At 37.2% G+C, this 16719-nt stretch overlaps 1 protein-coding gene across 1 annotated transcript; it reads right to left on the bottom strand.

Annotated features, from left to right (window-relative positions):
• Positions 1-7204: 7204 nt before the first annotated feature.
• Positions 7205-15445, bottom strand: LOC130581901 (deubiquitinating protein VCPIP1-like). Its single transcript, XM_057380302.1, has 2 exons — positions 15364-15445; positions 7205-12433 (listed from the first exon to the last, which is right to left on the bottom strand). The coding sequence occupies exons 1-2, from the start codon at positions 15377-15379 to the stop codon at positions 11562-11564; spliced, it is 888 nt and encodes a 295-aa protein (XP_057236285.1). The 5' UTR covers positions 15380-15445; the 3' UTR covers positions 7205-11561.
• Between the last annotated feature and the right edge of the window lie 1274 nt (positions 15446-16719).

Raw genomic sequence — 16719 nt, 5'->3', positions numbered from 1 at the left:
AAAAAAAAAAAAAGTAAGAGATGCATCCCACTCTATCTCTTCTCAGTTTCTAGTAACTTCGTAAAACCAAGCCAGGGTCCACTTTTCTCTTCATAGACCTTATAAGAAGACACCAACAGACACTATCTCTGCAGTGGGATATGGACTGTCCCCCCATCCCATCAGAGCTGTCATGGCCCACAAGCCACCAGGCTCAGTCTCCATAGACTTCTGACAGGACACTCAGCAATATCTAGCTCCCACTGTACAAGAACAGCTTTCTGCCTTTGTTTGTCCTTCTTAAGACTCCCTTGTGACAAAGGAGAGCTCAGTTCCAGCCTAGACTCAAAGAATATGAYCAGGTACAAAGATATTGCTGCAGGTTCAGGGTGTCAGGATGAGGCAAATGCCACCATCACTCCTCATAGACCTCGAGTCAGAGTGGACATGCTTCCAGTGGCATTTTTGCCACTTCCCAATACCTTAGGACTGTTTTGTTTGGTCTCATGACAAATCRAAACCAAACAACACTAGAATCAGCTGTTGGGATTTGGATCTTGCTAGGGTTTTGTAGTGTGGCCACAGTGCTAACAGCAGTGGCTAACACACTTCCAAAGACAGGACACTTGCTCTTACGTGGATGATTGAAKGGGCAGAGTGCCCTGGAAGAGAGAGGGATGATCCTGTCATTTGTTCCATTATTTATTCCTTTTTGTTTAGTTTCCTGCTGATCTGCAGGGCAAAAATTTCTATTAGGCATTCATTATAACCCTAAGAGCAGATTGTTCCTGCTGGGAAACAAGTCCCTTCTCRTGTGACACTAATGCTTCAAAAAATTTCACCAAGCTGCAGTGCTATGAAGGTACCACTCTATAAGGCCATATGTTAAGTCCATATGTGTATTATTTGGCTCATTTTTTACTGCTCCAGTTGGGTGAGAGTTCTGTCTATTCCCTGACAAAGCCTTTAATGAATAAAAAATACCAGTCATGATCACACTGCCTATTGTCACAGAAGGTTGAAATCACAGAAAAACTCTGAAGTCACATGCAGAAGTTTTTAATTCTTTCCTGCTATGCATGAGAACCTCATTGTGAATTCAGGCAGCCAATTCAACATTCCTCTGGACAATAAAGCAATACATGGATATTCCTGGCCAGCACAGGGCTTAACATCACTGACTTGAAGTTAAGAATAATCAGTCTGTCCTAGATGTTCTCAATGTAGGTTGTTTAGAAACCTTGAAACAGAGGAACCCAGAGTCTTTGTGAAAACAATCTCAGCACAATCAACAAGGCATGCAACTGACTTCTTGATAGAACAATCTAGCAAAATTCCTACAAAGTAAACTCAAGAATCAGATTTTTTAATTGTGGAAAACAAATTACTTATTTCCTCAGCAAAGAGTTTCCCAACGGACTGCTGCAAATCTCACAGAACTAGAATCTATAAAGTAAAAGGAACACTTGGTGATTGCTAAAACAAAGAAAAAGCTCAGTAGGTGAGCTTATAGGTTTTTCATCAGGTACTTTCCTTTTAGTAGTCTTCAATACTTTATCACCAGTTGCTCCAATGACTGCAATCTTCAGAGCTCAGCGCTGGCTGAAACACCAAATATGTCAATCAAATCATATACATCCATCAAGTCTTCAGCCCAGCTGCTTGATTTGGTCTCAGTTCAATGTCACAGCATCACTCATTCAGTGCCCAAGGTGTTCYTGCTAGTGTCATCCTGGTGGGGGTTGAGCTTCCTCCCCATGTTTGGAGAAATTCCCAATGAAGTGCACAAGGATATGCACCAGATACTCTTTTAAATTAAAATAGTTCTCCATATGACAGCACCTTATTATCTGCATCTGTTCTATGTCTTGGTACCCAAGATTCCAGCTTGTCATCCATACTCCAGTCATGTCACAGTCAGTTCTCGGAAGCTGCAGTTCAGAGCAATTTCAACCTGCTGTGTGCCTTCAGAGTCATATTTAGTCTTATTCTTTTTTTTCCCCAGGTGCTTGGTATGATAGATTCTGAAGGACAATATTCTATTCATGGCTGATCTAATTTTGCTGGAATTCTCTCTAAATGCTTCTCATAATATTTTTCTAAGATGTTAACTCTTACAGGATCAACTATTTCACTCAGAAGAGTTAGCAAGTTTTGGGCCCTTTGACTCAACCTTTTTATACAATCTTTTGGAGAGAGGAAGGAGTGCTGTTACCTTCACCTAATTCAATTAGCCTGTGTTCAGACACGGAAAATTGCATGTAATTTGTGATTTCTTTAATTTTACTTTACTCTATTGACCTTATTTGTGCTAGAATAGGGAGGGTGGAAATGTAAGGCTTAAAGGCTACCATATCATAAAAATACCAAAACAAATGAATGCATCTGGATGGGCTCAGAATTTATACTAGTGCATTAACCTCCCTGACTGTCATGCATACAAAACATTTTGCATGTTTCCAAAGCAGCCTGTATCAGCTTAATGAGGAGGCTGTACAACYACTGAAAGAAATTTCAGGTGGCCTTGAAATCAAGCCTTGGATTGAAAAAACAACCACAGTTCCCAGGCTCAGAAGGTCAATAACACAGCTCCAGGGATACAGCCCTGCCAGAGATCAACAACTAGGATCCCTCCTGCACAGAATGCAAGGAAATGGTGTCAGTGCACAGCTCAGATGGATGCTGCCACTTGGAAATCCAGCTCTAGAACTCACCTCATCTGCCATGCAAAGCACAATGGCAGCTACCCTGATTGACAGTGTTACATTGAAGAGACAAATTTCCTTTGGAAACTAYATCACCTATGGTTTCAATGACATGAGCATTAATTTGTATGAGGCACTATCAGACAAACATTACTTTTTAGGGGCTAAAAGTAGAACAACGTTGAATCAATGAAAGGGAAAAAACATTACTAAGTTTACACTCAGACATTACCTATCAACTAGCTATCAACTCTTTGATAATTAATACTGATACCACTAGAGGATTAGTTTTATAATATTATCTCAGTTAACAATCTTTCTAATTTCTCAGCCACTTGTTTATTTTGGAAATTACAGAGGAGTAATTTTACTAGTTCTGGTCAGGTTTGCAAATGTTTTTTGAAAAGCATTTCACCAACATATTTTCAACTTAGGAGACCAAAGAGGACATTTGCAAGTCACCTGCTAATCAAGTACTAGCCTTACCCCATGGTTTTAGAATTGCATCCTAGTAAGTCATCACTAGAAATGCAAGAGAAGCCAATTTCATACTTTGATTTTGTCAACTCCAGGAGTAAAGGATTACTCTTAAGAAAGGGACTAAAGCAGTCAGAGCCAGACTGAGCCAAGCTGACAGTCTGGCAGCAGTAACAGTGTCCTGGCAGCAGYCTGAGCTAGATTCAGGCAAACCTAGATTCAGCCTAAGTTCAATAGTACCCTGGTGATTTATGGAAAGCACTGGTTTGACTTTCTACCCCAAAACTCAAAACTATTTTATAAAAAGAGCAGTGTTTTGATCCCCAGCTTCCCAAACTAGCAACAAGACTCCCAACACTGATTAAAAAAATAGGAATCAGACAAATCTGCCAGTATCACAACCAGCACTCCCAGAGGTGCTGGCCTCTGCTGCTTGCACAAATGTAGTTTACCTCTTTAACCAATGCAGTGTTGCTCCCATGCCCTGCAGAATTCCTGCAGGAGGGGAGAAGAGAGATCAGAGGGTGTTCATAGATGCAAAAGACTGCATACTTCCATTCTGGCTCCACTTCTCCAAGCAGAGGTATCCATGAAAGGTCTTCAGTTATTGCAAATCTATTTTCCAAGTTAGTGAAAAGATGCAAGTTTATGCGAGTTAACAATGTAGAACCTCAGGGTTAGGGTTGGAGAGAAACAAAATGTTAAATTAAAAAAAGATGATTTCCACAGTGGCGATACCTGGGAATTTTTGGGCTGCTGGCTTTAATAGAGACCTGAAAGTTCAAACTTTCCAGACTCAGGAGGGTATGGATTAGCTCAGCTGACCTTAAAWGCAGAGAAGAAAACAAACCAAAAAGATAGGCTGATGAATGTGGCAAGGTAAAGAAGTAGTTACAGTTAGGAGAAACAGAGGGAGCAAAGAAATAAATACTGGTATTTAGTTTCTTCCACAGTGCCATGCCCTGACTTTTCTTATTTTAAAAGCAAAAAGAAGCAGGTACTCTTGACCTTTATTTCCTGCATCTCTCTTTGCTGTCTGCAAAAATAATTGCTATTTCCAGCATCTGCCTTAGGAAACCAGAAAGGTCTTTATTCTAAGAAAGATGTAATAGAGAAAGAAGTATTATTTTTGTATGTGCAATGTTCAGATGAAGGATTTGGTATGTACTAGCAACACTTGAGCAGATTTGAGCATACAAATAGTTAGAAATAGGAGTTATTGCATTCCCCATGTGTTTAAGTTAGGCCCTTGCCTTTTCCATGTTTTGGCTTTTTTCCGTGTTTTGGCTTTTTTCTCACTGCCACAAAACCTACACCATCATGGAGCAATGTGGTGAGGTCTSACCCCTTCTCTCTCACTGGGTTAAATGTAGGTATTTGGAAGTTTCTGCTCCTAGGAGAAAAGAAAGGTGGATCTTAGGGAAGTCYCCACATTTGGAGTGAGCCACTGCAGCTTCTGAAGTTCCACTGTGGAGATGGAAAACATAAAAACATGGTTGCCCTACAGAACTACTAGGTGAAATTTTAGAAACATTAACAAATCCTTATCATGTATCTTCTCTCGCCTGAATACGCAGGTAAGTCCTCCCCTCTCCTAAGACTCTCCCTTTGTTCCTTTCTGCRCCATATAATGTACTTGGGCTTATAATAAGGTTTTCACATCCAGCAATCTAATTTGTGTGAAATTTGATCATTTGTAGCYTCTTACTGACTCAAAGAGCAGCAGTATAAACAGAGGACAAGAAACTTACAAAAACATCCATGGCAAAAAGGCAGAATAAAAGTTCAAGTGACAAGTGAAAAGTGAACAGGAAAGCCAGACCAGCATCAGAAGAGACCTCTTCAGGATTTGCAGTGACACAAATGAACGTGGGAAAGGAGGCAGCGTCTGGCAAGTGTTGCTCTACATTTACACAACAGCATGACAGTCTGAAAGCAACTTCATTTTAAAGAAAATMTTACACACTGACTTGACAAAGTAGCCTATAAACTCAAGCTTTCTTATTCTGAAAGAAGTTGCTTGAAGCATGCCTTTAAGGGTTTGTAAGAAGTGACTGTACATTTCTTGCAGCCAGACTCCATGGATTGTTGGCTAATAAGAACCACAGCACCATTTAAACCTTCTTATAATTTCTGGTAACTTCCTTCCATCTGCCATATTTCTTTTAATTGTTCACTTATTGAATACAAGTTTCTAAACAGCACAGACCCAATCCAGACCTACAGGATCACTTTAGAAGTGAAATTAGATTTGCTACCAGCAAAACAAACCACTAGAAGTATTATTTCCAGCAGAAAACAAAATTAGGCAGTCTTAAAAATAGAGGTGGATAAAGTCCAAATACAAGTCTATGCAGCTATCTCATAATCAATGTTTTTCAGTAATACAGCAGAGAATAATGGTCTTTTCTAAAGCTTCTTAAAGGGCCTGCAAGTTACTGCAACAGCAGTCATGCTTACCTTGAAACCTACTGCCTTTGACTGTGTTAACAGATGTTCAGAATACCTGAGTGTACATCAATTTAATTCAAATCCATATTCAATCCAGTTGTAGCAACAGGGTTTCCGCAATGTCAACCTGGCCATCAAGTCTACTATGAATCCAAACACCTACTTTTCTTTATCTGTTTCTGCGTAATAAATACTCAAACCATCACAAACCAATAGAAACTGATATCAAAGGCTACACCTCAAGCAAAACAACGTAACTTCAATTAACTTTTGCAGTGAGTATAAGCTGTTTGAATTGACTCTCTGTAATATGAAAAGCATCTTCTGTAACTCACTACACAYGCTGATGAACATCCAAGGTTCACTCTCACCCTGGCCCTAGGATTAAGATTGTATTTTGAGAAGTCTTATGGTGACAGGAAGCTGTAGTTTTACAGCAAAGTTACAACAGATTTGCTGTGGACATGCATAAGAAAAAAATGAGACAAACCAAACAAACAACATATAACAATCCAAACCAAACAACTCCAATTCCAAAATAAAAATTAGACATATATTAAGGCTGTACAATTAATCGCAGAAGTAAAATGAAAACACTTTTGAAAGCACACTTAACTTTGCTGCTTCACACATTCAATACTGGTTTTGGCTCAGATTATAAACACTGGATTAATAAAGATGAGCAAATTTCTAGCTTAGCATTAAGCATTTAAGCTTTTGAGATACACATCTTCTGAAGGATAATTTTCAATTCTTCATGATATGACATGCAATCAAAATTAACTCTGTGTATTTACACCCATCATTTTAAAGAATGTTCTAATGCTAGCACACTTGGAATTAAAGCCTTTCAGTAAATACAGGAAGAAGTAACACAAGAGTTTTGCAGATGGGTTTTATGGCTTCTTTCTAGGCTTAAAGTTTTGATTAAAACCAATTTGTGACACAAAGTACCACATGTAGCTGCTGGGAAAAGCAAAGAGATAATTTAAATAGTTGTCAGTATGCTCATCTTTGAGTATTGCCAAATTTTCAAAAGCCTAGTTCTACCAAATTATACTATTCATACTTGAAAATTACATGAATGCATGAAAATTTTGCTTTGAAATAAATTTTGACCAATGTTTCAAATCACAGATTGCAAGGTATCTTAAATGCTGATATGGTCAGCATTTTTCTACATCTTCTTGGTGATAACTTTGAAAAAAAGTTTCAGGTCTTGAACTTTGGTCTCAAATACATAAAACATATGATTTAGAAATCTCTTAAATTCAAAGGTCCTATGTGCTTAAGGAAATATTTAGAGGAGGTGTGACTTTTTCCTTAAAAAGCTTTCATTTCAAAAAAGTTATTTTTAAACAGAACCATTACTAAAGGAAAATGGATGATATCAGATTTTACTTTCCTAAGAGTTGTATCAGTTTTTCAACTTCTGTATTAGTATTCATGTATGCAAGTATAATGCAATTCATATGCGAAATGCAGAAATTAATACATTTTCAACTGACTCATTTTGGAGGCAAATCAGCATTAATTAAACAAGTTAATGTGTGAAAGGCTAGATAAAAGTTGCACCTTATAAAACCAAAGCAGATGTTTTAACTTATAGTTTTAATATAGCAATCAAAGAAAATTCCAAATACTGTACAGTGAAGTGTAGTATAGTACACTATATACTGTTATAATACACTATTGTTACATTACAGATAAAAAAAATCAAATATAATTAGTACAGCAATCACAAATAAAACAAACCAAACCTTGCTGGATAACAGCCAGTACTGTGAAGATGGTATMGTTTCTATGCTAATTTATTTTTAATTCAACATGTAAAGCACTTACTTTTTAAAAAGATTTTTCCTAAATATATACACTATTTTAATTCCTATTTATACATTTTAAATAGCATTCCCTCCTAAAAGTGCACTCTTTCATTTCTTGGCAATATTCCTCATCAAACATAAAATAATTCTGAAAATACCACTCTTGTTTCAATCTTTTATTGCTCAACCACAGGCATAAGGGCTCAGAGGGAATCCTGCATTCTAAAGATCTTAAGCAACTTTTTCATGAAGCTAAACTGATACCCACAAACAAAACAAGAAACCACTCTCTGTTGTGGCTTTTTTAACAAAAGGATCAACTTCATATTCATATTATTATTATTTTACAAAAGCATGTAGATTCTGGTATTTAAAAATAGGAGCCAAACAAATGTAGAGATAATAGTGGCATCTTCTTAAATCATTCATTTTCATACAATTCAGATCAAGCATCACTCTCCCAACTGTAAACATACCAAGAATTTTGTTACTTGGCATTTTCAGCGCATTGAAAAAGTAGCAAGCAACTCTCCTAACCTTGTGACAGTGACAACATATTCTACTTTATGAAAGATTGTAAATTAAGTATTTTGGCCTCTCAGGGTTGTTTGCAAACAGCCCTGTGGCACTGTGCCTCTGTGACACTGCTAGGGCACTCTGTCAGAAGCAACGTCTAGCTCGTATTTTGCAGCCAGCACAAGACTAGTAAACTATATGGGATTCACAAAGCCAACAAAGCACACGGCTGTTTTGTGACTACAACAGGGAAGACATCCCAAATACATTTCTTTGATTTCACTTGAAAATATGCTATTTATTTTCCCTCACTGAAATGCAAACAATTCAGAGAGAAACAGCACTATCAGAAAGTCATCCTTACTAAGCAGCCAGCCATTTGAAGTAGTAAAAGTCTGCATTTCCCTGGAAAACTGATCTGCTCTCTCGAGGTTTCCCATATGTTCATCAGGAATCTAGTTCATTTCCCTTTTTATTTTTGTACTAGGCCTGTATTTTTAGTAATAATCTTTTCTTTGGGTTATGCACACTAAGCCATAGTAGAATTTAGGATTTTCTAATAAGGTGTCTTCTTTGCCATGGATACAGTGTAGAAGATGGCTGGCCTTCAGAAAAGAAAGTAATCAAGGTGGGTACTCAAAACCACAGCCTCTTTCCACAGACAATTTGGTAGCAAGAATTAGGATTGGTAGCTTTTACTTTTTGAGAAAAGGACACCCTTCTTGACATTTGAGAAGTCCAACTGACACGTCTTCTCATACACAATGAACCAAAATATTCCCTGCCCTTGTACCCCACCAGCATTTTCCTGACTGACAGGGAATTTTAACAAGCACACTGGTGCTCCTTAGACAGGCACACAGATTTGTCTCAACTTGCAGTTGCACCCACTGCCAGCAACCAAATGAAACATCTGTTCCAACTTACACGTTGGTGTTATTTCACTTCTCCTGCACAGTCACACATCGCACTGGCATGTAGATGAAGTTCAGCTTCACTTGAGAGTAGCAAAAGCTATCTATCTTTCTCAAACCACTGATATTAAATGCAGGAGAAAGCTACATGAAATAAGAACACTGCAAAGATATATGCACAATCCTGCTTTCCGATCTTCACACCAGGGGATCTTGTGATTGACACCATTTTACCAGTCCTTTGAGACCATCTTCTTTTAGGAACTGGAGGGTTCTGATCTACACGACTTGAGTGGGCCCAAGATGACATTAATGGTGAGTCAAACAGAGCTATTATCTGTTTCTATTTCTATTTAGATAAGAAGGAAAATGTCAAATTACTGCTGAAATGGGAAGCATGTCAAAACCAAACCAAGTCTTCCTCTTTACGCAGTACAAGGCACACCAACTTCTGCAGTCTTACCAGAAAGGCATGAAAGAAGTAAGCATTTTTCTTGAAATAAGAATGATGTGCAATAAATATTTCAGTTTATTTCAAACTTAAAATTCTCTCATATGCACTGCTTGCTCATTATTTTTCCAGCCAAGGAAGACTTTTTTCCCTATAGAAAGGTTAAAATTGTCAAAGCAATGGTTACCTGGTGTAAAATGCAAGAGATCCAGGAGATTCCTCCCCCTCATCCTCTTCTGATTTAAACTCTTTCCCAGGAACATGCCACTGCTATACTTTTCTAACACTGTGACAAAGCACAAGCCTCTACTCAACATTTTCTATACAGATGTAGCCTTCAGCCAGCTAGACTGATTCATGGGAGACTAAATGTTTTCAGAAGTCATGGCAGGCTTCCAGCTGCTGCATGTGCATCCTGTTTCTCATTGAATAAGCCCTGCCAGTTAATCAGTGCATCAGCAAGGTCAGTTCTGGCAAGCCAATTACTTCATACATTCCAAGTTTCCAAATTGCTAACTTACCGGGTAGCAATTTGAGATCTTAACATTTTTCATTTGTTTGTGAGAATGTGATATTTATAATTTATCTCTAGGTAGTGTATGAAATCATAAAATATTTGTACCATCTACATAAAAAGTTAACCAACAGAGGCATTTTAATTTACTTTGACAAAAGAGAAGGGCTATTCTTTAAGTGACTTGCTTCATTTCAGTTCTACATACAAAAATAAATCCTTCCTCAWGGGACATTTTATCATACTAACGCTTAGAACTGTTTAAGTGATTAGAAATGTAAAAAGTAAGGAGACTTTTATCAATACAAACACATACAACACAAACCACATTTGTGAACTGGTAAAAACCTACATGTGCACAAACACAGACTTCAGTATTTAAATGCTCTTAATTCCTTTGAAGCTGTATTAACATCTTGTCATCCATTCAGTGTTATTTTATCATGAGRAGAAGCAACAATAGTGCATTTAAATGACTATGAAGATAGGAAGCAAAGTGCAGTATCAGAAACACATTCCATCCTTAGGGAGCAAGCTCAATGGCTGCCTCTTAAAAACTAGCACTACAGGTCTGATGAACACACTACTTAAGTGGATACCAGCTCTATTATCACTGATGCAGGGAAATCTGCATCACAAACTGAAGTGAGCCTGAGAGAGGCGGGTAGTCTTTATAGACACTGAAACAGCATGTATTCCTTGTTCCCACAGAGTAAACAGTGAGCTTCTAAAAGCTCAATTATCACCATACACTTTAGGATAATGTGTGTTAGAAAGTCATTTCCTTCCAATAAATTGTTGATTTGCTCTTAAGAGGATAGCTGTTATTTCATTTTTTGCCATTTCTAACCAATGCTAGCAATCAAAGTCTTCTAAAAGAAATGGATTTGCCATCGAACATTTGTTCTTACTTGCAATTACCAACTTCTCTCCCTTAATTGTCTCAAAAGTTGCACAACCACCTGACCAGTTTGGTATTTGCGAGGAAATAAAGACATGCTACTAACAGAGCACCAAAATGGTTGTGTTGGCTCAGACAGCCATGCATAACCACACCACATTGAATGTATTTTCATCATATGCTAAGTGGCCTTTTTTTCTAGCTTGCTTAAACTGACAACAGAACTTAAAGTTTACTAAAGTTAAACTTACTCCAAGATTTCTGAGAGGAGGATATGAATAAAAAAGTTATTAAATTGGAGAAGTGCCAGCACAATGTAATTAAAAGTACTCTATATGTGCTGCATTATCAAATTGAGCAGAAGTTTAGTTTCAGTTATTTTTAGAAATTTATGTCTAATTTATGTTTACAGCGTATTTTTATTGGAATTAAGTAACTGGGGCAGTATTAATTTTGCAATGTTTCTAGTTTTGCCTGTTCTAGCCCTTCCACTAACCTTAAGCTAGCATGGTAAGAACCTTGCATGGGCTTAAATTTTAAGACTTCTAAGAAATTGAAAATTATGAAGAATTTTCAAGAACCCACATGTACAGCAGATATTCATCTCAGTGCATTTCCTAAYAACTAATTTACAGGTAACAGAGCCAGCCTGGGCAGCAGTATGGTAATATTGAAAGCTATTGCCAATCACACGCTTATCATGCACTGAATAAGATGATATAATCTTTGACATACATACAAGATTTAATAACTAATCACTTTGTGTGGCCCAGCCAATAAACATTACATTTGARCAGTAATTTCTTCTACCCTTATTAGATTTTAACCTATCAAGAGTGATCCATTGGCTCAGTTGCATTAGTGATTCCTGCATCTTGACTATCCATCTCCTCAAGCTCCTCAACAGAATTTCCCTTTTGTGCTTTAGACCTTGCAGGGAATGTTGTTCCCACAGAATTCACCATGTTACCATCAGTTGATTCAGTATTCAAGTGTTCAGTACCACCTGGTGCAGAAAACGATTCAGGTAAGGCAGCTTGAAAGCTCCCAGTTTTAGCAGTTGAACTCACTGCCTCTACTTTTCTTTGAGATACATCAACTGATGCTGACTGCTCTGTATTCTGATCCCGCAAATGTCTATCCATTGAAGCCTGAATAGAAGAGACCATTTCCTGCAACTTTTTTCTCTGTGCCTCAATCAAAGTGGGGTCAAGCTGCCTGCTGTCTCTCATTGTCACAACTCCCGGAGCAATTCGAATAAGCTCACTGTTACCAGATGCAGCTGTGAATACAGAAGGCTCAATTTTAGCAGAAGGACTGAAGTCGGTCTCTGTGCTATGCTTTCTTAAAAGTGGTGTTTCCCTGGCTCTTTGATCATGTTGTTGACTACTAGATGCAGTTCCTAGGGAATGACCCTTTCCTTGAAATGCAGTTATGTTATGTAGTTGTTCAGATTTCTTTTTCACCACTCCACCACTACCCAGCTTCAGCATTCCATGTGAAGGACTTGCTTCTCTGCTTCTTGAAGTAGCTTCTGCTCGCACTTGACTTAAGGCCTCTTTAACCAGCTCTTCAACATCAGGACCGATTGGGAAGTGCCCAGCAGCATCCACACACAGCTCTAATCTGTCTTCTGCTGCATTGTACACAAAGTTTTTACCAGGCAGATGTGGAAAAGTGCAGTGCTTGCCATCAGCCAAACCTATGAAGACAGAAAAAGTTATTCAAAACACTAACATGTTTTAAAGCATGCTCTGAACACACCGTAATAGTAACTAATGTATTTAAATTTACTGAATCAAGTATGTAAAATCAAGCACACTGAAAGTTTCTACTGTGGGAGAAAAAATTTAGGCTTTTATGCCATACGATAGTAACTACAGTATGCTGCAAAGATTCTACTGCCTTCTGTGATGACTCTGATGAAGAGACAATACTGTAATATTACAAGATAAAATAACCACCTCGCTATGACTTGTAGTTCTATGCTTCCAGTAATGTAAAACAAGCCAAATCCCATCACTACCACCACCCCACACCCTCCAAAACCACACAAAACTAAATCAGCAAAAATCAAAAACTGACAATGAGCACATTTCAAAACACTATCTGGAGAGAAATACTATTTAGAACTGTACTAGAACAGAACTGTATATAGTAGTTAGAACTGTAGCAGAATTTCAGGTTGCGTAACTGCTGCTAAGCCTGAAGAATTTCAAATTCACTGTTTTGTCTTCTCAGAGAGGAAGTGTTGCTAGATAAACAGAAGTATTTCAAGCTTATTATATTTAGTAGTCCTGGAGATTATAACTATTAGCCTTTACAAAACAAACATAAGGCATAATATTTTTGATCTGCTGTTCATTTCATTGTCCCACTTATCTGTTTGACCAATCTGTTAAAACTGAGAGTTCACGAAAAGATTTTAAGTTCTGAAACTTCTGTGTCAAAAATGGACAACATTTTTTACAGTTTTTAACACAAAATAACCCTTTCAATTCTGTCCCATGCAGGCTGCAGCAAAAGCAGTAAGGTATCACTTCAATGATGGTGGCTTTCAGTGAGTTAAAAGCTATTTGCAGATGAAAACTTGGCTGCAACCATTCTCTTCACTTTAGTTCCATCAACTATGCATGGAGAGCTACAATGAAAACAACACTGTTTAAAAGGTGCCAGGAATAGGTAGAATACTGGGATTTTCCTCACATTCTCAAAATTCTTGAAGAAAACCACCAGAAATTATTCAGAAGGGAAAAAACATAACAAGCAAATACTATGTTATCAAATACCATGCTTTCAAAATGAGTATTCTGGGCATCAATGAAAAAGATCATTCAATAATTTGATACATTACACTGTTTTCATATTAATGAACTGATTGACCAATCTCACTCATCCTCCACAGCTTCTGATTCACATGTGCACAATTACATAGAATCTACAAATAAGATTTGATTCTGAGAGCTTCAGACGTAGCTCCTTTCTTTACATATCCATGGGAGCCAATAACCAAACAGACAAAACACAAGACAAAATTCAACCTCAAACCTTCAAACTTAGCCTGAAGCACATATTTTAAGTACATATCAACTCTCATTTGCAAAAGAGGGAACTGTAATAATTCCTATGACTGAATAAAACTGGCTCTGAAACTGCAATCCCAAAATCTCAAAGTAAAATCTTAAACAAGATCTATTAAATCAAACTTAAATTGATTAACAGTACCTACACTCCACAGAAAGCTTTGTTCCAAAGGTCCAGTATAGTAGTGCATAATTACATTACCTAAAAGATTACAAATAGGTAAAGAGCTTCTCATAGTGGAAAGATGAGTCAGACTGCTGCACACTGGAACTGTAAAAGCGTGTAAACACTGAAATAGTAATTACATCTACCAAGACAGTCAGTATTTGAAATTAGTGCACTTCTTTGTATGCAGGTGGTTTACACTATCATCTCCCATAGCCTATTTCTTACACAGTCAGTTGGGAAAATGGCTTTTTAGCCAGACATTTTCTGTGAGTTTGGTTAAAAGTCCTTGGATTCATTTCAGGTTTTCAAGTCTGGCTAGCCATTAATTGGTCAAAAATGCTCTTTCCATCAGGCACGGTTTAAGCTGATACACTAGACACAAACAATATGCCAGTCTTTACTGTACAAGCACAGTAAAAGAAGGAAAACTAGAAGGAAACACATCTCCTATAAAACACTTACATGCTAACTCTATCACGCAGGCTAGTAATTCAATGAGAGGTAGTGGGCATTGAGTATGCCACACATTTTAATAAACTTCCAGAAACAACTAAGATAAAGTTATGTTTGATAAAACTGCCTAAGAAAAAATCAAACAGCAAGAAAGCAGCAAAGGAACGATTATAATACATGAAACCACAAGAGCTAAACTATGAATGCAAAGATTTCATCAAGAAATTGATGAAATTTCTTTGAGAGAAAATAACTCCTCAGTACTTTCTTCTCTAATGAAACAGTTGTTATTCTTCACAGGCAGTATTTGTAAAGCCACCTAAAAATCAAATGTATTTTACTTGTTTGGTTATTCTGCACAAAGCCCAAGATGCGACATTCAGTAACACAGGAAGGGGATGGAGAGCTTTGCTTTTGAACAATAATCTTAGGAATATGAAAAAAATTAACCAACTGTTTAAATGTAAAACATGCACTATCCTGTAAAAATATCAACTAAGAAGCACACTAGAAAGATCTCTCTTTATCCAGTAAGTGTTTTAAACTATAACAGGAATAGGTCCTGTGATTTTTTTGTTGTTTGATCTTTACAGGAGAAAAAAATTAAGAAAACAAAAAATCAGTTGACTTTTTTTGGTCATATTCTCATTTAAAAAGAAGAAAAGAAGCAGTTGTTTGTACAATTCGGGAAGCAGAAAATTCAGAAAATAAGGTTTACACGCAGTGTAGTAGGTTTAGGCAGATTCCCTAGTTCTAGTCTGTCTGAGGGAGCATTAGGAGCTCTCCAATATTGTAAGAATGAAAATTTACCATAGTAATAGAATTAAAAATATATATTTATGCTTCCAAGTGACTCAATACTAATTTACAATTTTCAGGATTTGAAAACAGAGGACGGAAGGAATAAAAACAAAACTAAAAAAATACCTGTTGTTTTCTTCATTATGCTGTAGAATACTCCACCCTGCTGAAACAACTGAGGAAGCCCCTTCGCATACGACCAAACATCTTCTCCTGCAAAAATTAAACATGATCATTAAAATTAAACAGTTGCACCTTTATATTACAGACAACGGCTGAAAATGTAACTCCTTAAATCAAAAGCTGAGTCCCCACTCTCTTCTATGCTATTAAGAATTTGAATTTTTATTGAAAATGCAGAGAACAGAAGTCCAGGACATTAAGAAACTTTCAGAAAAACATACCACTGTCTGCAGTCCAGTATCCTACATGTTTCTGTATAAAGGTTCCCAAATTTGATTTGATCCCATGTGCAGCTCGTGGTACTTTGCCAGGCCCTAAACACGAGTCTCCATTCCCTTCCTACCTCTGCTTTCAATGTTAAACTAGGAAATTACTAACACCCTTCCAAAATTCAAGCACATATTTTCACTCATTCAAACTTGAATTCTGTATCTCTACACCTTCTCAAAAATCAGAGCTCAATTTCACAGCTGCCACACTGAAGACTTAATACTGCAGCTGAGACACAAACATCCACCCAGGCAGCTGCACAGAAGGTCTGTCCGTACCTTGCTTTTCTTGAGAGTTAGAAACAAAATACCAACCAAGAGGCCCCAGCAGTCCTGTATAACCAGCATTTTTCAACAATGGCAAAAATGGCATTGAAATGTGACAACTTTAAATGCCATGGAGAGAAAAAAAAACCCAACCTAGACTACACAAGGAAAGAAATATAAAGAACAGAAAAATTGCATTACAATGATGGAATATCAGTGACCTAACAGCACCTGTTCAATTAGTTCAGCTCCACATTTTGCCTACACCCTTTTCCTTATTTTGCTAACCACTTACCTGCTTCAGAGAAGTGACGTGCTTAGCTGTCTAAGCAGTGCAAACAGAAAGTACTGATAAATTCCATTCTCCTGATGCAGAAATAACTACTGCGCATACACATTTTCTGAAAAAAAGTGGTTTTCCCGCTTTCAAGGAAACATTCAACTCATATTGAGTTATTTCAGATAGAAATTGCCCCTTCCTGCAGGGATTGAAATCTCAATAATCACATGTCTCAAATATCTATTAAGATTGGAGAATATAAATCTTCTACTATAGTTAACTGGATGCACTGATCACTTGGATAGAGATAACTGGAATGTGTGAGGCTTTATAATATTACACACCAATATGTCTTTACTTCCTGTTATAAGGAAAATTAAAGAGCTATTTTTAATAGCTTCTACCTACTGAATATACGGCACATCTAAATCCCTCCTTGCATTTCTTTACTGCATATTGCACAAGGTAACTGTGACTATTCTC

This window comes from Malurus melanocephalus, unplaced genomic scaffold (assembly GCF_030028575.1).
Source record: "Malurus melanocephalus ecotype Western Australia unplaced genomic scaffold, MMel_1.1 scaffold_443, whole genome shotgun sequence".
Lineage (NCBI taxonomy): Eukaryota > Metazoa > Chordata > Aves > Passeriformes > Maluridae > Malurus > Malurus melanocephalus.
Note: the sequence above shows the minus strand (reverse complement) of the source record. Positions and strands in the feature narration are given on the sequence as shown.